The sequence below is a fragment of the Pseudophryne corroboree genome, chromosome 1, assembly GCF_028390025.1.
Source record: "Pseudophryne corroboree isolate aPseCor3 chromosome 1, aPseCor3.hap2, whole genome shotgun sequence".
Taxonomy (NCBI): domain Eukaryota; kingdom Metazoa; phylum Chordata; class Amphibia; order Anura; family Myobatrachidae; genus Pseudophryne; species Pseudophryne corroboree.
In genome coordinates, this window is record NC_086444.1 from 694,869,188 (window position 1) to 694,890,108 (window position 20,921).

The following is a 20,921-nucleotide window of genomic DNA, read 5'->3' on the forward strand; positions in this document are numbered from 1 at the left end:
GGCCCCGTGGCACTTGTCTATGGAGCTTCAGGTCTTACAGATTCACCATTTGAACCCTTGGAATCTGTGGATCTGAAATTGTTTACGTGGAAGACACTCTTCCTTCTTGCCATTGACCAAGAAGCGTTATCACGTCGCTCCCCCTTTTTGTTTTTCACCAGGATAGGGCTGTCCTTAGAACTAGGTCTGGCTACCTCCCTAAAGTTGCCTCCAGGTTTCATATCAATCAGGAGATTGTTGTGCCAGCTTTTCAATCCTCCACCATCACTGCAGGTGAAGCCTTACTGGATGTTATTTGTGCACTTCGAATTTTTGTGGATCGAACCAAACTTTTTTGTTCTATACAGATTTTACAAAAGAGGCTGACCTGCTAACAAGCAGACACTACCTAAATTGCTTCAAATGACTTTCTCTTACATCCTAGAGAATGCCGGGGTCCACATTAGTGGGGTATAGACGTGTCCACTAGGAGCCATTCAAACTTTAAGAGTTTGAGAGTGTGGGCTGGCTCCTCCCTCAATGCTCCTCCTACCAGACTCCGTTTAGAAAATGTGCCCGGAGGAGCCGGTCACAGCTAGGAGAGCTCTTCAGAGTTTCCTTAGTTAAATTTATTTTTAGAGTTTGTTTTACAGGGATGCTGCTGGCAACAGCCTCCCTGCAGCGAGGGACTGAGGGGGGGAGTAGTGTCCGCCCTGCGGGGTGTGAGCCACTGTCTCCGCTGACTGGACACTGAGCTCCAGAGGGGATAGATCGTTCCCCCGCCGCAGGGGATCGCTCACCCCAGCAGCATGCCGCCACCCCCTTACAGAGCTGAAGATAGTGGAGAGTGAGTCACCAACCCCCCTCACAAGCGGGGGGCCGGTGTGAAGATGGCAGCATCAGGGTAGGAGTGCAGTATTAATTGTGCTCCAGGAGGCTCATCGGTATTGTGCGGCGCTGTGAGGGGTGCCCTGAGTCTGTGCCTATACTCTACACTGGTCACACAGCCTGCTGAGGTCCTCGGATCTCAGCCAGCATCAATCCTCAGGCCAGTATAATCCTATGAAGAGCGGGAAGACAGTGCCATTTTGGGGGCGGAGCTTCTCAGAGCGGACCCAGCAGCGTTCAGCGCCATTTTCCTGCCTGCACAGCGCTGTCCAGGAAAGAAGCAAGTCCCTCCACAACAATCTCCAGCTATCTCACGGTACCAGGGAGTTGTAGAAGGGGTGGGGGGGCTGAAAAATGGCTGTGTAACCTATTAAGGTACACAGCACTCATAAGGGGTCTCCCTTGTTTGTATAAAAGCGCTGTGTGTGGGTTGGCTCCAATCTCTGTCTCTCTCTTGCCATTCTTGGGGAGAAACTCTGTCTGAATCCCCTGTGTGTGTGTGTGGAGTGTTTGTGGTCACCACTAGCAATGTCCAGGGTCTCTGTGTCATATTCTGCAGAGGACTTGTCCTCTCAAGATGATCCCATTCGATAAAATCGGGATTGCACTGATTTAGCACAGATTCCAGCAAGGGAGCCTGAGTAGTTATCCTCTATCAATCACATAGGGTTGCACAAAATGAATCTGCTACCCAATTGCTGCAGAATATGGCAGTCTGGCCCAGTTCTGGTACCTCTGGTCCCCCCGCTGTTTACTCCCATAAGCGTCCTTTAGCACAATTTATGCAGGATGACACCGAGATAGATTCTGACGGCGATGATGGGTTACGGGGGACAGCATCTCTTGCTAAAAGGGTGCAGTTGATGATAGAGGCTATTAGGGATGTGTTGAACATTAATGATACACCACCTGAGCAGGTTGAGGAGGCTTACTTCACTGAGAGTAAGAAAGCCTCACTAACCTTCCCTCCGTCAAAATAATTAAATGCAATTTTTGAAAAGGCTTGGGAAATCCCTGAGAAAAAATTCCAGATCCCTAAGAGGGTTCAGGTGGCATTTCCTTTCCCTGTTGAGTATAGGAAAAAATGGGAAAACCCGCCTATTGTTGACACGTCAGTGTCCAGACTTTCAAAAAGGTGGTGTTGACTGTTCCGGGATCTACCGCCTTGAAAGAGCCGGCTGATCGTAAGATTGATAATAAGCTCAAATCCATGTACACGGCTTCAGGGGCAATACTACGTCCCACTATTGCCAGTGCTTGGATTGCCAAAGCTATAGTAAAGTGGTCTGGCACCTTACTTGAAGATTTGGATACTATGGATAAGGAGGATGTTTGCTTATTTTTGCGCAACATTCAGGATTCAGCGGGATTTCTGGTGGAATCCATGAAAGCTCTGGGTTCCATGGCTACAGGAATTTCTTCCATGTCGGTCTCAGCGTGGCGAGGACTGTGGCTACGTCAATGGTCTGCCAACACAGAATCCAGGAAAAGTGTGGAGTCCCTACCGTATACAGGTCAGGCTCTGGGGAAGTGATAGATGCGTGGATTTCCACGGCTACAGCGAGTAAGTCTCCTTTTCTTCCCTCAGCTACACCTGCCCTGAAGAAACCGTTTTTGTCGTCACAGCCCTTTCGGGCTACGAAGCCCAGAAAGGCCAGGCCGTCCAACACCTTCTTTCAGGGAGGTAGGCCCAAGTCAAAGAAACCCGGTGCTGCAGATTTCCAGGAACAGAAACCTAGTATAGGTACACCAAAGTCCTCCGCATGATGGTGGACTGGTGGGGCCGGTGGGAGCGAGACTCAGGCAGTTCAGTCACGTCTGGGTGTCGTCTGACCTGGATCCCTGGGTGCAAGATATTGTGTCCCAGGGGTACAGGCTGGAGTTTCAAAATCTCCCCCCTGACCGTTTTTTTCAAATCAGGTTTACCAGCTCAGCTGGCGGACAGGGTGGTTCTACAAGCCGCCATCCAGAAGTTGGTGGAGTCATAAGTCATTATGCCTGTACCACCTCATATGCACAACAAGGGTTACTATTTGAACCTTTTCATGGTACCGAAACCGGATGGTTCGGTCAGGCCCATTCTGAACCTAAAGTCACTGAACCTCTTTCTGAAGGAGTACAAGTTCAAAATGGAATTTGTAAGGGCGGTGATATCGGGCCTGGAAGAGGGGGAATTCCTGGTATCCCTGGATATCAATGTATGCGTACCACCACATTCCGGTCTGGCTGCCGCATCAGGCGTATCTCCTCTTTGCTTTGTTGTACTGTCATTTTCAGTTCCAGGCGCCGCCATTCGGCCTCTCAACGGCACTGAGGGTGTTCACCAAGGTGATGGCAGAGATGATGGTTCTCCTTCGCAAGCAGAGGGTGAACATCATTCCATATCTGGGCGATCTGCTAATAAAGGCATCGTCCAGGGAGAAACTATTGCGGTCCATCGCTCTCACGACTGATCTCCTCAGTCCACGGTTGGATTTTAAACCTTCCAAAATCACACTTGGAACTGACCAGGAGGTTGCCCTTTCTGGGGATGATCCTCGACATGGAAGTACAGAGGGTATTTCTTCCACTGGCAAAGGTGTTGGTGATACACTCAATGGTTCGGGATGTCCTGAAGCCAGCCTGGGTGTCGGTTCATAAATGCATTCACCTTCTGGGAAAGATGGTGGCCTCTTACGAGGCTCACGAGTACAGAAGGCTTCATGCTCGGTCCTTCCAACTGGATCTCCTGGACAAGTGGTCGGGATCTTATCTGCACATGCACCAGAGAATTTGTCTGTCGCTAAAGGCCATGATTTCACTCCACTGGTTTCTCCAATTGCCTCACCTTATAGAGGGCCGCAGGTTCGGGGTTCAGGACTGGATCCTTCTAACCACAGATGCAAGCCTCTGGGGCGCAGTCACTCAAGGGGAGACCTTCCAAGGAAGGTAGTCAATTCTGGAAGCTGGCCTACCGATCAACTTTCTGGAATTAAGAGCCGTATACAACGGTCTTCTTCAGGCTGCCCATCTTCTAAGAAATCGGGCCATTCAAGTGCAGTCTGACCATGTAACAGTGGCTTACATAAACCGTCAGGGCGGAATGAAGAGCAGAGCTGCAATGTCAGAGGTGACAAAAATCCTCCTCTGGGCAGAAAGACACGCGTTGGCGCTGTCATTCCGGGAGTAGTCAACTGGGAAGCAGACTTCCTCAGCAGACACGATCTCCATCCAGGGGAGTGGGTTCTCCATCCGGAGGTGTTCAAAGAAATAACAGACCTTTGGGGATTACCCCAAATAGACATGATGGCCTCTCGTCTTAACAAGAAGCTTCGGTGGTATTGTTCCAGGTCGAGGGACCCACAGGCAGTGGCAGTGGACACCCTGGTGTCTCCGTGGGTGTTCCAGTCAGTTTACGTGTTCCCACCACTTCCACTCATCCCAAGAATCCTAAAGCTCGTAAGGAGAACAAGGGTTCAAGCGATCCTCATTGCTCCAGAATGGCCGAGAAGGGCTTGGTACGTGGACCTTCTGGATCTACTACGAGAAGAGCCAAGGCCTCTTCCTCTTCGAGAGGACCTGCTGCAGCAGGGGCCGTTCGCCTATCAAGACTTACCACGGCTACGTTGACGGCATGGAGGTTAAACGCCTGTTACAAGATCGGAAGGGCATTCCGAACAAGGTTATTCCTACCCTGATACAAGTTAGGAAAGGAGTTACATCTAAACATTACCATCGTATTTGGAAAAGATATGTGTCTTGGTGCGAGTCCAAGAAGTTTCCTACGGTGGAGTTTCAACTGGGATGGTTTCTTCTCTTCCTGCAAGCAGGTGTGGATATGGGCCTGAGGTTGGGATCCGTAAAGGTCCAGATTTCGGCCCTATCCATTTTCTTCCAGAAACAATTGGCTGCTCTTCCTGAGGTTCAGACTTTTTTGAAAGGAGTCCTGCACATCCAACCTCCCTTTGTGCCGCCTACGGCGGCATGGTATCTTAAAGTGATGTTGCGGTTTCTCCAGTCTGACTGGTTTGAGCCTCTACAAGAGGTTGAGGTCAAGTTTCTCACGTGGAAGGCTGTCACTTTGTTGGCCTTAGCTTCTGCTAGACGTGTGTCGGAGTTGGGGGCTTTGTCATGTAAAAGGCCACACTTGATCTTCCGTGAAGATAGAGCTGAGCTTTGGACACGTCAGCAGTTTCTTCCGAAGGTTGTGTCGGCATTTCATATCAACCAACCTATCGTGGTGCCAGTTGCTATTGACTCCTCAATTTCTTCAAATTCCTTGGATGTAAGAGCTTTGAAGATCTATGTGAAGAGGACTGCTCGTCACAGAAAATCGGACGCTCTGTTTGTGCTGTATGATCCCAAGAAAATTGGGTGTCCTGCTTCTAAGCAGACGATCTCTCGCTGGATCAGGTTCACTATCCACGCTTATTCTATGGCAGGATTACCGTGTCCAAAATCTATTAAGGCCCACTTTACAACCTTGCTGAACAGCAACTTGGTCGGGGCCGAACACGTTTGCGATTTTCTACAAGTTCGATACTTTGGCCTCTGATGACTTGAATTTCAGTCAATCAGTTTTGCAGGAGCCTCCGCGCTCTCCCTCCCGTTCTGGGAGCTTTGGTACAACCCCATGGTACTAATGTGGACCCCAGCATCCTCTAGGACAGTGATTTTCAACCTTTTTTTTTACTCGCGGCACACTAAACAATATTTTAAAATTGCCAAGGCACACCATCCGTTCCCCACAGAAAAAAAAACAAAAGACACACATTGGCCCTCATAGTAAAAAAAAAAAAAAAAATCCACACATTGGCCTACACAGAAAATTGCTCCCCACATAATTTATTCACATTGTTCCTCCCTTAAATCCTTGTTCTCCCCACATAAATCCTATTGTACCCTACAGGAGAAAAAACAAAAAAAATATCAGCCCCTACTGGTCAGCTGTCCTCCTCCCTGTCCCTCAGTGGTGGGGGTTGTTTATAGTGGAGTGTTGCGAATACTGAGCAGCGGGCGGTCGGGCAGGTGTGGATGTGGGTGGGCAAGGAAAGCTGTGTATGCAGGCAGGTGGGCTGGCTGGTGAGACGCGGCGGCCGTGACCTATGATATCACACCGCCGCGTCTTCAAGGCATACATCACGGCCGCAGCACGACTGATCCTCTAAGAAGAGCCTGTGCCAACAGTTCACTCTGAAGGTACAGGAAGCTGCTCTGGCTCCGCGGCACACCTTGCAACTGGTCGTTGCACACTAGTGTGCCACGGCACACTGGTTGAAAAAGCCTGCTCTAGGACGTAAGAGAAAATAGGATTTTAATTACCTACCGGTAAATACTTTTCTCGTAGTCCGTAGGGGATGCTGGGCGCCAGCCCAGCACTTCATTTTCCTGCAGTTGTTATCTAGTTCAGTACAACTTTGTTGTTAGTTACGTACTGCGTTATTAGTGGGTAAGCAATGTTTCAGCGGTTGCTGAGTTTTCAAACTAGTTAGCTTGATGTGCCTTTTATGTGTGAGCTGGTATGAATCTCGCCACTATCTGTGTATAATCCTTCTCTTGAAGATGTCAGTCTCCTCGGGCACAGTTTCTAGACTGTCTGGTAGGAGGGGCATAGAGGGAGGAGCCAGCACAAACTATTAAACTCTTTAAGTGCCAATGGCTCCTGTTGGACCTGTCTATACCCCATGGTACTAATGTGGTCCCAAGCATCCTCTACGGACTACGAGAAAAGGATTTACCGGTAGGTAATTAAAATCCTATTTTTGTCAGGCATACACTGAGGCAGACCTTCTGGTTCCAAATTCCATCAAAGCTCACTCCAGTAGATCTGTGGGGCCCTCTTGACGTCTGAACAATTTTGTAAAGCAGGCACATGGTCTTCTGTTTTTACTCATTCGACACATTCGCCTTCGAAGATGCTGCTTTTTCGGGTGATGGGTTCTCAGTACCGTTCAGTACCGTTGGTGGGGCTGGGCTCCGGCCACATCAAATAGTCCGTGTCAGGCTGTACAGTGCATCACACCTGGTGTACACGCCTTTAGTGGAAACTGCTTTGAGACACCCCCATTGTAAATCATTTCGAACCTATGGACCCGGAAGAAGAAATCAAGAGTTACGGTAGACTTATCGTTGTTAACTCTCTTTTTCTTTGAGGTCCATAGGATACCTACCCTGACGCACCTGGCATATGGGTAATAATATTATATGGTCACTAGTTCTCCTCTCCTAATATAAATGTGTTCTTTTGTGATCCATTCTTCCTTCTCCTCTGTTCTGCTTTGGGCTTGTTCACTAAACTGGATAGCCCAGGGCTGGATGTGGGGTAAATGAGGAAGACCCAGTGCATCCTGGGACCTGAACATTTAACTGTTTGGTGCCCGGTTGTCTCCAAACCACCTATTCCCCATGGTAAATTCTGTGGAGCCTATGTATCTCAAGGAAATGGAGTTAACAATGGTAAGACTTCCATAACTCTTCAATTTTCATTCATACATTTTGTGGAAAGATGCTTATCTTGGGGTAGAAAGGGTGCTTATGTTGGTGTAAAATCCTCTTCCGTGAGACCAAATGTAGGATAAGCAGGGATGACACTGGATTCCTCCACCACATGCAATTTTCTTATTTTTGTTTATTCTCTTGTATTTTCACTTTTAACTTTGTTGAGATTGTTGTTCTAGTTGAAGAACATTGGGGCAGATGTATTAACCTGGAGAAGGCATAAGGAAGTGATAAACCAGTGATAAGTGCAAGGTGGTGAACGCATCAGCCTACCACCTCCAGTATGTAAATTAACAGTTAGGAGCTGATTGGCTGGTGTTTATCACCTTGTACTTATCACTGCTTTATCACTTCCTTATGCTGTCTCCAGGCTTAAAACATCTGCCCCATTGTACTCTCCTCTTGTGGGTTTTTCTGTACCCCCTTCCCCTCTAAAAATAAACTAAAAAACAACATAATATGATAACAGAAATCATATAAAATTAGGATAGCAATGGCACAGTCTTATTATTCTAAATGTTGACATGGATCGTCATCTGTTTTTGGCCAGAGGTGTTGATTACCACATGGTTTCAGATATTTGTGTTTTTCTGCTTTTATTCCACCTGTATTGGCTGTAGTTTGGGGCACTTACTCCCTTGGAACCAAGACTGGGAAAGAAATTAATTGAGCCTCTGACAAACTTAATACACAGGTAAGTTATTTCAATATTTACTCTTGCCTATCCATTGTATTTTATTTACCTTTTTGAAATAATTTGATATTTGGTTACTGAATTTAAATTTTGATGAAATTTTGCACTAAACTTTTACTATTAATAATGGTAACAACAATAACCATTATTTCTGTAGCATCTACATACTGTATACAGCACTATACAGAAAATATATAGGGGGATGAAATTAGCTTCGTTATTTTCGTCTAGATGAAAAAAACAGAGCTTTTCGCTATTTTTAGGGTGAATTGGGATTAGCCTTATGCAATAGCTCGGTAGTTTTTTGGCCTATGTGAAACATTTGTCAGGAGTGAAAATCCTGCGCTGGCGAAAATGCGGGCTGTTTTTGCTCATTTTTGAGGCATTTTCTGCACAATGATAATTATCGGTGCATTTTCTGAAAGTGTGTGGTTTGCTCATTCTTTTGTTTTTTACTTTTTAAATAAATTACTCTACTCTAGTTTTTCTCCATCTGCTTTCAGTAATATTTTCCCACACTTCTACATTTTTGTATTCCAATCACCCGTTCTGTGTTTGTTTTTTGTTTTAAATTATCATCTTTTTCTTTTTACACAGTACATCTGCAATGTCTCTTCTCTACGAATGTGTGAATACTGTTATAGCAGGTAAGTAAATAGTGCAGTTGAAACCACTAGTTAGAGATTATGGTGCTGGATTTTATTTTTTATTTTTTTAAATGGTTAAACCTTCAATGCCAACTGTTTTCATTTGTTATGTTATTTGATGTGTCATGCTTTGCAGGGTTATGTAATTTTCCATGATCATCCTGCAAATTTGTAACTACCTCATTTGTAAGGACAATTAACCATGTAGTTTATTCTGGCACAAACCGGATGGAAGTGGTTTATTAATGGACTGTAATGGTGTGTGGTAAAAAGGGTAGTTTGCCACAGACTCTTGTGGGAGAGACTAAGAGGTATATTTACTAAAGTGTGGGTTTATAAAAGTGGAGATATTTCCCGTAGCAGATTCTACTTTATTTATCTAGCACCTTCTAGAAGATAGTAACTAGAATCTCTTTGGTTTCTATGGACAACTTATCCACTTCTACTAAACCCCTAATTCTTCCTCTGAAAGTTTGCAGGCTTATGTTACAGACAGGGTTAAGCCTTAAACATTTTCTGCACACATAACACAGATTCACAGGTGGACCACATGGGTGTGATTATTCGGCTAGTCAGAGCTTGGGAGAAGGCATAAGTACAGTAGCTGGTGTTGGGGAGGAGGTGACCCATGCTGAGTAAGTTGACCAGTGTCTAAAGAGGTGACAACAATGTCTATTCAGTGTAAGGGTTGTGGGAATACTTTGGTTTGTGTGATGGCTAGATCCAGAGGCTTATACTGACCGTAACATCCTGATAATTCGATGATAGGCAGTGCTCTGCTTCAGCAAGACCTGTGTGGACATAATTTATTACTGTTTTTGCCACACATGGTATGATGAGCCCTTTCGTATTTTCAGCGGTAATGTGTTTATCTACAGATGTTTCCGCGTATACATACTCTCAAATTGCACCAAATAGCCTGATTGCCACAGACTTAGCAGTTTAGCCTCACCACTAATCCTAAGTACCTAGTACAATATAAGTGAACAGAGATGCTAGATTGAGGAAAAAGCAGAATTGAGGACGTATACAACATAGGGTAAAAAGGAACAGAACAGGTTGCATACTAGTGACCTGCTCCATGCATCGTTATTCTAAATCTTTGGCTTTATACCAATTCACTTTCTACAAACATAGCAATATGAAGTACATAGGACATTATTAGCAAAATTAGACTTTTGCAATCTATGTAAAAAAGTAAAAGACAGGCTTTATACCAGCGACCTGTGCTATGCATTGTTATTTCTCTGCAACTTTATATTTCCTTTGCAAAAAAATAAAATAAATTATATATATACAGGTTGAGTATCCCATATCCATATATTCCGAAATACGGAATATTCCGAAATACGGACTTTTTTGAGGGAGAGTGAGATAGTGAAACCTTTGTTTTCTGATGGCTCAATGTACACAAACTTTGTTTAATACACAAAGTTATTAAAAATACTGTATTAAATGACCTTCAGGCTGTGTGTATAAGGTGTATATGAAACATAAATGAATTGTGTGAATGTAGACATACTTTGTTTAATGCACAAAGTTATAAAAAATATTGGCTAAAATTACCTTCAGGCTGTGTGTATAAGGTGTATATGTAACATAATTGCATTCTGTGCTTAGATTTAGGTCCCATCACCATGATATCTCATTATGGTATGCAATTATTCCAAAATACGGAAAAATCCGATATCCAAAATATCTCTGGTCCCAAGCATTTTGGATAAGGGATACTCAACCTGTGTGTATATATATATATATATATATATATATATATATATATATATATATATATATATATATATATAATCTCTATCCAAAACCCAGGGCAGCGTAACCCTTAGTAGATACAACTCACTGGTGTGCCCTCCCAGGGTGTTAAACCCATCTATGCACTAATACAAACAAGGCGGCACTCCCAGATTCAGAACAGTGAAAAAAGGTTTTAGTGGTATAACAACGCTTCGGAGATTTACACCCCAGCATTAAATGGGGTGAAAATCCCCGAAACGTTATAACACTAAAACTTTTTTCTCTTACGTCCTAGAGGATTAGAGGATACTGGGGTCCATATTAGTACCATGGGGTATAGACGGGTCCACCAGGAGCCATTGGCACTTTAAGAGTTTAATAGTGTGAGCTGGCTCCTCCCTCTGTGCCCCTCCTACCAGACTCAGTTTAGAAAATGTGCCTGGAGGAGCTGGTCACAGCTAGGGGAGCTCTACAGAGCTTTCTTAGAAAATTTTTATTTTAGAGTTTATTTTTTTACAGGAGGCTGTTGGCAACAGCCTGCCTGCAGCGAGGGACTGAAAGGGGGAGCAGTGTCCACCCTGCGGGGTCTGAGCCACTGTCTCTGCTGACTGGACATTAAGCTCCAGAGGGGACAGATCACGCCCCGCCACAGGGGAACGCTCACCCCAGCAGCAGGCCGCCACCCCCTTGCAGAGCTGAAGTGTGGCGAGTGAGTCACTGTCCCCCTTGACAAGTGGGGGGTCAGTGTGAAGATGGCGGCTTAAGGGTAGGAGCGCAGTATTAACTGCGCTCCCGGGCGGCTCAGCTGTACTTCGGTGGGGCGCCCTGAGTTAGCACCTAACCCTACACTGACCAAATCAAGCCTCTCTGGGTCTGCGGATCTCAGCCAGCACAAAATCCTCAGGCCAGTATAATCTCAGAAGAGCGGGAAGACAGCGCCATTAAAGGGGCGGAGCTTCTCCTCAGAGCCGACCCAGCAGCGTTCAGCGCCATTATGATGCCTGCAGACACGCTGCCAGTGGAAGAACAGTTCCTCCAGAGCACCTCCAGCTATCTGTACGGTACCAGGTGGTTGTAGAAGGGAGAGGAGGCTGTGTAAAGGCTTTGTCACCTATTAAGGGACACAGTCAGCACTGGTTTGGGGTCTCCCTATACCAATAATAGCGCTGTGTGTGTTGGCTCCAATCTGTGTGTGTCTCTGCCTTTCTTGGGGGATAAACTCTGTCTGCCCGGTACACTGTGTGTATGTGGGGTGATTGGTGTGAAATTGTAAACATGTCTAGAGACTGTTTCATATGCTGCAGAGGATTTATCTTCCCAGGAAGATCCCATCCCATGTAATCAGGATTGCACTGTTATAGCGCAGATCCCAGCTAGAGAGCCGGAATGGTTAGCCTCTCTTAGGGGGGACTATTTCTCAGATTTCAGATAGGGTTGCTAGAACTGAGCAAGCCACTCGGGTACTGCAATCCTCTATGGTTGCATGGTCTGATACTGCTTCCTCAGGGTCCCCTGCGGTACATTCTCACAAACGTGCACTTGCCAAGATTATGCAGGATGACACGGACACCGATTCTGACACTGCAGACGGTGATGGGGATGTGTCAAGGGGGACGGCATCACTTGCTAAGGTGGTGCAGTTGATGATTGAGGCCGTGAGGGATGTGTTACACATTACAGGTTGAGTATCCCATATCCAAATATTCCGAAATACGGAATATTCCGAATTACGGACTTTTTTGAGTGAGAGTGAGATAGTGAAACATTTGTTTTTTGATGGCTCAATGTACACAAACTTTGTTTAATACACAATGTTATAAAAAATATTGTATTAAATGACCTTCAGGCTGTGTGTATAAGGTGGATATGAAACATAAATGAATTGTGTGTATGTACACACACATTGTTTAATGCACAAATTTATGAAAAATATTGGCTAAAATTAACTTCAGGCTGTATGTATAAGGTGTATATGAAACACAAATGCATTCTGTGCTTACATTTAGGTCCCATCACCATGATATCTCATTATGGTATGCAATTATTCCAAAATACGGAAAAATCCGATATCCAAAATACCTCTGGTCCCAAGCATTTTGGATAAGGGATACTCAACCTGTACTGACACAACTCCTGAGCAGGTTGAGGAGGCTTTTTTCACAGACCGTAAAAATCCCCCCCCCCTCACTTTCACACCATCTAAGGAATTAAATGCTATCTTTGATAAAGCCTGGGAAAATACGGAGAAAAAATTCCAGATCCCTAAGAGGGTTTTGGTTGCTTTTCCCTTCCCAGAAGAAGATAGAAAAAAAATGTGAGTCTCCGCCGATTGTCGACGCCTCTGTGTCTAGGCTGTCCAAACAGGTGGTATTACCAGTCCTGGGATCTACCGCGTTGAAAGACCCGGCAGATCGCAAGGTGGATGCTACGCTAAAATCCATTTACACGGCTTCAGGGGCTATATACTGCGGCCAACTATAGCCTGTGCTTGGATTTCTAAGGGTATTGCCAGGTGGTCAATCACTCTGCAGGAGGAATCGACTACGATGGATAAAGGTGACGTAGATTTATTTTAACGTAAAATTCAGGATTCTGCAGGAAGGTGACGTAGATTTATTTTTACGTAATATTCAGGATTCTGCAGGGTTCCTGGTAGACTCCATGAAGGACCTGGGTTCCATGGCTGCTGGGATCTCCTCCATGTCCGTCTCGGCTCGCAGGGGTCTCTGGCTGCGCCAATGGTCTGCGGACGCGGAATCCAGGAAGAGTGTGGAGGGCCTACCATATACAGGTCAGGCTCTCATTGGGGAGGCGCTGGATGTGTATATTGCCACGGCTACCTCGATTAAGTCTCCTTCTCTCCGCTCAGCTGCACCGGCTACGAAGGAGCCTTTTGCACCAGCCTCGTCACAGCCCTTTCGGCCCGCGAGGCCTAGAAAGAACAAGCCTTCGAACACCTTCTTCAGAGGTGGTAGTGCTAAAGGAAAGAAGCCTGCTCCCGCAGGTTCCCAAAACCAGAAGCCTGCTTCTGATACCCTTTAAGTCCTCCGCATGACGGTGGACAGCTAGGTCTGGAGGAAGGTCAGGTGGGGGGCAAGACTGCGGCATTTCAGCCACATCTGGGTGTCATCTGGCCTGGACCCCTGGGTACTGGATATATAGTGTCCAGAGGGTACAGGCTGGAGTATCAAGATCTCCCACCTCACCGTTTCTTCAAGTCACGCTTGCCAGCTCTGCCGGCAGACAGAACAATTCTTCTGGAAGCTATCCAAAAATTGGTGGTATCCACGGTCATTGTTCCAGTTCCACCTCATCAGTGGAACAAAGGTTACTATTCGAATCTTTTCGTGGTACCGAAGCCGGATGGTTCGGTACGGCCAATTCTGAACTTAAAATCTATGAACCCCTACCTCAGGGAGTTCAAATTCAAGATGGAGTATCTGAGAGCTGTCATCTCGGGTCTGACGGAGGGGGAGTTCCTGGTGTACCTGGACATCAAGGATGCGTACCTCCACATTCCCATCTGGTCACCGCATCAGGCATACCTCAGGTTTGTACTGTTGGACGATCACTATCAGTTTCAGGCGCTGCCGTTTGGCCTCTCCACAGCACCAAGGGTCTTCACCAAGGTGATGGCGGAGATGATGGTATCTGGACGGTCTCCTGATCAAGGCGTTGTCCAGGGAGAATTTGTTGCGATCCATTGCTCTCACGACACGGTTGAATCCTGAACGTTCCAAAGTCTTATCTGGAGCCAACAGGGAGGCTGTCTTTCCTGGGGATGATCCTAGACACGGAAGTGCAAAGGGTGTTTCTGCCGGTCGAGAGAGAATTAGTGATTCAGTCAATGGTCAGGGATGTCTTAAAGCCTACACGGGTATCTGTTCATCAATGCATCCGCCTTCTGGGGAAGATGGTTGCATCCTACGAGGCTCCACAGTACGGAAGGTTTCATGCTCGATCCTTTGAGCTGGATCTCTTGGACCAGTGGTTGGGATCTCACTTACACATGCACCAGAGGATATGTTTGTCACCGAAAGCCAGGATTTTGCTCCTCTGGTGGCTACAACTACTGTAAGGATGAAGGTTTGGAGTGCATGACTGGATCCTTCTAACCACATATGGAAGTCTAAGTAGTTGGGGAGCAGTCGCTCAGGGGAAAACCTTCCAAGGAAGGTGGTCGGATCAAGAATCCCTTCTCCCGATAAACATTCTGGAACTAACAGCCGTGTACAACGGCCTTCTGCAAGCAGCACACCTTCTACAGGATTGGGCTGTTCAGGTACAGTCGGACAACGTGACCACAGTGGCCTACATAAACCGACAGGGCGGAACGAAGAGCAGGTCTGCCTTGTCAGAGGTGTCAAGAATCCTCCTCTGGGCAGAAAAGCACCCGGTGGCGATGTCTGCAATCTTCCTTCCGGGAGTAGACAACTGGGAAGCAGACTTCCTCAGCAGACACGATCTCCATCCAGGAGAGTGGGGCCTCCATCCGGAGGTGTTCGAGGAGGTAACCGGTTGGTGGGGGGTTCCTCACATAGACATGATGGCCTCCCGCCTCAACAAGAAGCTGCGGAGGTACTGTTCTAGGTCGAGAGACCCACAGGCAGTGGACGCACTGGTAACACCGTGGGTGTTCACGTCAGTGTATGTGTTCCCTCCACTTCCTCTGATACCAAAAGTTCTTCAGCTGGTAAGAACAAAGGTTCTGGCAATCCTCATTGCTCCGGACTGGCCAAGGAGGGCTTGGTACGCGGGTCTACTGGATCTTCTGCTGGAAGATCCAAGGCCTTTACCTCTTCGGGAGGATCTGCTACTGCATGGGCCGTTCGCTTATCAATACTTACCACGCCTATGTTTGACGGCATGGCGGTTGAACGCCAGATCTTCGCTCGGAAGGGTATCCTGAGTGAAGTCATTCCTACCCTGATAAGACTAGGAAGGGGTGACAATGCTAAATTCCTTTGTCGTATAAACAACCCTTTATGAAGTCTAAGAACACTGTACGCTGTTTGCTTAAGAAGTACCGTAAGGGTACGCTATCTGCGTAACGATCGCTCAGCCGTAGGTGAGACGCTCAGGCGTCACGTTCGCTCGCGGCCCAGTGATCACAGGACACGTTATTGGTTATGACTAGAGTAATGATTCGCTATGGCGTGGCTTACGCTCAAGACCACGAGGTCACCAGCGGCGCAGACGCTCACAATGCTATACCTTTATGTCTAAACCTTATACCAATGAAATACACAGAATACCTTAATGTGAATACAGGGTGTACGTGCAACCTTGTGTAACCTGACTAACTACAAAGCTGCTTGAGCGTTACCGACGCTCAAGTGAACACTTAACACTATAGAAAATACACAGATACTGGTTTAGGGTCCGAAGCCTATTAACTGTATTATATCTAATATACTTGTAAAAAGGGGATAACAGTACAAATGATACACTACAATATAACAAAGACTTCCTAACCACAGAACTAAACAATAAATACAAAAAGACAATACTACACTGACCTAAATGCAATACAATACAATGCTATAATACTATGAGAGATATAAGAGAAAAGTGGAGAGAGAGAGAGAGAGACGGGGAGAGATGAGAGAAATTGGCTCACAGAAAGACAATGATTACGGAGAGAAAACTTACGCACAAAGGGTATGATCGCATGCGCCTCGATATCCAGCTCCCGGCTATCAGCAGATAACCGTTGATGAGAGAGTGAAGTTGGATATGGTCGGCCTGCCTATTTATGCCCCACACACAATGCAATCTCATAGTCCCTACAATCCCATTGTCCATTGGCCGAAGGAATTCGGCCCTGCATCATAACAAAAGGTCATAGGGTGATTCATACAGGTGGGCTGTGACGATTTCCAACAGCTCAGGTGGGTGGGAAACTAGGTTTCCCGCCGCATACCTGAGTATGAGTAAATAATAGAAATGGACATAAACTTCTTATGTCCATAACTATTCGCACGAGCGATTAATACGCTCCAAACCAACACCGGAATATTGCTAATTAAATACTCTTCCGATGGGTACCAAACACTGCTGTATGATTCCTGTTAGACCCTTCGTACGATGCAAAGAGGGATTCCTCAGCTCAGGGACATTCTATTTTAACCAAACTTTCAGAATCTATCAAAGGGACCATGATCTATAAACTACATTAATTGTGAACATTTGTAACGAATGAGTCGCACGCTACGACTACATACTCTTTACCGTAAATACGCATACCGTGCGAGCGGGTGCACGCAATAGCGGGTATGCGCAGTCACGGGAAAGCGCACGCATGCGCAGCATGTACCAGTGTGCGGTGCAAATATGGCAGTGTGCATAGAGACATTTTTCTGACTTTGACAGTCCACCCTTTGGCAGTCAATAATAACTGCCACCTTCTAAAATATTTAATGAGAAAAATGTAAGTCAGGGGTTAATTGATTTCCATGGTGGGGTAAGGAAGAAGAGAGGAGTAGGTGTGAAAAGGGTATGACCTAGTGAGAAAGTAGAAGCATGTGTGTATGAGTCCATGTTTGGAGGGTCATGTATCATCGTGCCGTACGTGTGGTAAATCAAGCTTCGAGGTATTGCGAAGTATACATTTGAATTCCTTCTTATCCCGTACTAAGGGTCTGTGGATGGGCTGTCAAACTCTACCGAGCTCATTTCGGCTGTGGTTGTAACAAAATGGGGATGCACATTTTAGTTGATGATACATGAATGGGGGAGGTATGTGGTTGCTGCTATCTGTGCCTGTATTCCCTATCGTCTATGTGTGTCATTACCTGGGGGTTGTAGAGATGAAGATAAAGAACACTTACGAAAAATGCAATGATATTCTATGTCAGGGAAATGTACATCTGTTGTTGAAGTTGTGTTCGGTATCTGTTGAGAGTCGTCTTCTTTGCGCTGTATTGCTCCTTGGGCATGAGCAAATAGCTTTGTCTGAACCATCAGATTTACAAAAAATGTTGGGCTAGCGTGAGTTTAAAAATACTAGGGAAACTGGGGATCCATGGCAAAGTTCATCAAGTGTCCATATCATAGGTTGTCAAAACTTCATCTTTGGTGCTTGTCTGTTGTCTGTATAGCGTCTCGTCAACTTCCTCGTCCAAGGGGGTCTTTGTATCTTGGAGAAAAGCAGAAAAACAGGTGAAAGAAACGGACCGTATAATCGCATTTTCATCACATTCTGGTTTCTATCATTGGGTCATAAATCAAATCCAGGTTAATTACAGTTTCCTCGCTCCTCAAGCTCATCACTTTTGTACTTTGTTTGCACCTCATTAAAGCCTGCCCGCATCTAAATATCAATCCAATCGATATAATGACACCCAGGATACATAGTAGAAACTTTCCAACATCCATTATGACTCCTTGAGCCCAGTCTCCTAAACCGGAGAACCAATTTCGCGGGTTCAACCATGACACCCAACCAGTCAGCTCATTACCTACAGCAGCAAGGGTGTGATTGTGTTTTCGACGAAATTCCCACTTCAATTGGAGAATATCGTCCATCTTTTGGTCTATGACCTCTACCGGATCCTCGGTGCTATTTGTGATATACGTGCAACACTTTATGCCGTACTGTGTTGCCAATGTAACACAATATCCGCCTGTTACTGCTGTAAGATAATTAAGAACCATCCTATGCTGAACTAGTTCTGTTTTGTAAGCTTGAAGTTCTCTTCCAGTGTATCTAAACGTGTCATCATACATTTCAGTGATATTATCTAACAAATTGGCGAGTGCGGAAATGTATCTATAATTCATCACTCCTCGAGCGGTACGAGTGAAATCTAACGCTACCAGAACCTGAATCCCGGTGGATTCATGGATAAGATCAGAGGCCGGATGCTCTAACCTTTCTGACAGCTGTCTTTTAACTCGGTGCTCGTAATGAGTGTGAGTATAAGGAGCTTGGGCACCACGGTGTATGTCCTTCATTTTGTCATGTGTAACAGTCATCACTTCAGGCAATACTTTTCCAATATAACACAATCCTTCAGAGTTTGGGGCAAGCCACTTGTACGCCTTTCTCCCGCATATGAAATATGCATCATCGGGGAGAACATAAGGGACGGAGAAGGACATGACCATGTTACAAACCTTCCAGGTGAAATCTCCTGACCCTAATTCTTCCATCTGCTTAATGCACGTATCAGTTTGTACGATATGTGCACAGTATCCTGGTGATACCTCTCCAACTTTAGTAATCCTATTTCCTAAGGTATATCGATACCGGAAAGATTTTCCTCTACTGGCTATATGGCGTACGAGCTCTGTATCTGTAGGCATTCTATCTGCTCTGTGTGAAAAGGTCATGGTAAGGTTGCTCCATGACACTTCCCAATTTCCCGGTTTTCTGGGATTGGAGATGTTAAAACATATGAGGGACCTATCCACATGGTATTGGTGGAGCTTCAAACTAGGAGGGCTGGAGATGTTAAACCTCCGGTCCACCGGTCTCCCACCACTTAGCTCAAGTACCTCCCCTAACGTTAAAGGAAATGGTACTAGCCCTGATTTGCTGTGACCCTGAGGTACTTGAGAGCATACCCAACAATCTGTTTGGTTTAACACGTTACCCACTAAGGAGTGATAGTCACTCAATGGATGCCGGTCCATATGGATATTAAAACTGGATTGGCATTTCTTTATGCATCCATCTTCAACCAGATTATCACAGAGCCTACAGATACAATTTTCTTCAGCTAACAATCCATCACAATTTCTTCTATCGGATCGTTTTCTGATACTCGCCTTTGCTTGTTGGTTTGGTTGATCTTGGAAAACTACGCCTCCATCATCATAATCGGAACCCATTCCAGAACCTCTTTCGACCTCTATGGTACTCTCGCCGGAACAGACTGCTCTGGTCAACATCATGGTTAACATCAAAATCCGGATCACAGTCTCTTGGGGCAAGTCCATCTTTGAGGAGAAAAATGAGAAGGGGGAAAAAGAAATTTTAAGGGAGAGGGGCTGGGAAGTGGAGAAAAACAATAAAAGGGAGAAGGGAGTCGACAACTGCTTTCGGTCTTCAAGGCTCAGGTGCCGCCTCAGTCCTCCTGGAACAGACACTCCAGTGATACAACCTCTACCGTCTGTTCCTTATCACGGGACTTCTCTGGATCAGCAACCTTTTTGCAGTGGGATGAATGGACCCAAGTCTCTCTCTCAGCAACCTTCAATGCTGTGGTGCTAGTCAATAAGACCTGGTATGGTCCTTCCCATCTATCAATAAGACAACCTGAGCGTAGAAAATTTCGTATCATTACATAATCCCCAGGTTCAATGTCATGACAATTACTACCTGGTAAATCAGGAATCACCAACTTCAGATTATCATTTTGACTCCTCAACTGCTTACTCATGTTAATCAAGTACTTTACAGTTACTTCATTGTTACATTTCAAATCATCCTGAGGGTTAATCATGACATGCGGTTGTCGACCAAACAAGATTTCAAAAGGAGACAGATTAAGGGGGGACCTGGGAGTGGTTCTGATGCTATACAAAACAATGGGTAAAGCTTCTGGCCACGTCAATCCTGTCTCTGTCATTACTTTACTCAATTTATTTTTAATAGTGCTGTTCACTCTTTCGACCTTCGCACTCGCCTGTGGACGGTACGGAGTGTGCAGCTTACTATCAATTCCCATCAACTTACACATTCCTTGAAAGACATCACCTGTAAAATGGGTACCCCTATCACTTTCAATGATTCTAGGGATACCATATCTACATACAAATTCCTGCACAATTTTCTTAGCTGTAAACATGGCAGTATTTGTAGCTGCTGGAAATGCTTCGACCCAATTCGAGAAAACATCTATACAAACAAGTACATATTTCAAATTTCGACATGGGGGTAATTGAATGAAGTCAATTTGTATTACCTGGAAAGGGCCGCCGGCAGGTGGGATATGGGATGGTTCTGTAGGTATTGCTTTTCCAATATTCTTTCTCAGACAGGTAAGGCATGACATTGCTCTTTTACTCGCATGAGAGGAGAATCCTGGGGCGCACCAGTATGCTCTTACCAATTTGCACATCCCCTCCTTGCCTAGATGAGTCAGCCCGTGAGCTGCTTCAGCCAGACATGGAAGGTATGCCCTGGGGGCCACTGGTTTACCATGTCCATCCGTCCAGAGCCCTGAGGACTCCTGGCCATATCCCTTTGCCCTCCAGACTGCTCTTTCCTGTGTGGAACACAAATTCTGCATCTCACACAACTTCTGTGTGTTGATGGTATTAAATACCATCAGTTGTGTGGTGTCTGTCCGTATGGGGGTAGCAGCTGCAAGCTTTGCGGCCTCGTCTGCTCGGCTGTTACCAAGGGATACTGGGTCTTGGCTATATGTATGTGCTTTACATTTGATAACAGCCACTCTGTCGGGTTCCTGTATCGCTGTTAGAAGCCTTTTTATATAAGCTGCATGCGCTATCGGTGTACCAGCCGCCGTCATGAAATT

At 45.7% G+C, this 20,921-nt stretch overlaps 1 protein-coding gene across 3 annotated transcripts in view; it reads left to right on the forward strand.

Annotated features, from left to right (window-relative positions):
• AP3D1 (adaptor related protein complex 3 subunit delta 1) overlaps positions 1–20,921 on the forward strand; it is a 560,201-nt gene that overhangs the window by 113,755 nt on the left and 425,525 nt on the right. For all 3 annotated transcript variants that reach the window (XM_063914795.1, XM_063914794.1, XM_063914796.1), the window contains exons 8-9: positions 7,965–8,038; positions 8,636–8,685. In XM_063914795.1, the coding sequence (XP_063770865.1) occupies positions 7,965–8,038; positions 8,636–8,685 (124 nt within the window). The remainder of the gene's footprint in view (positions 1–7,964; positions 8,039–8,635; positions 8,686–20,921) is intronic.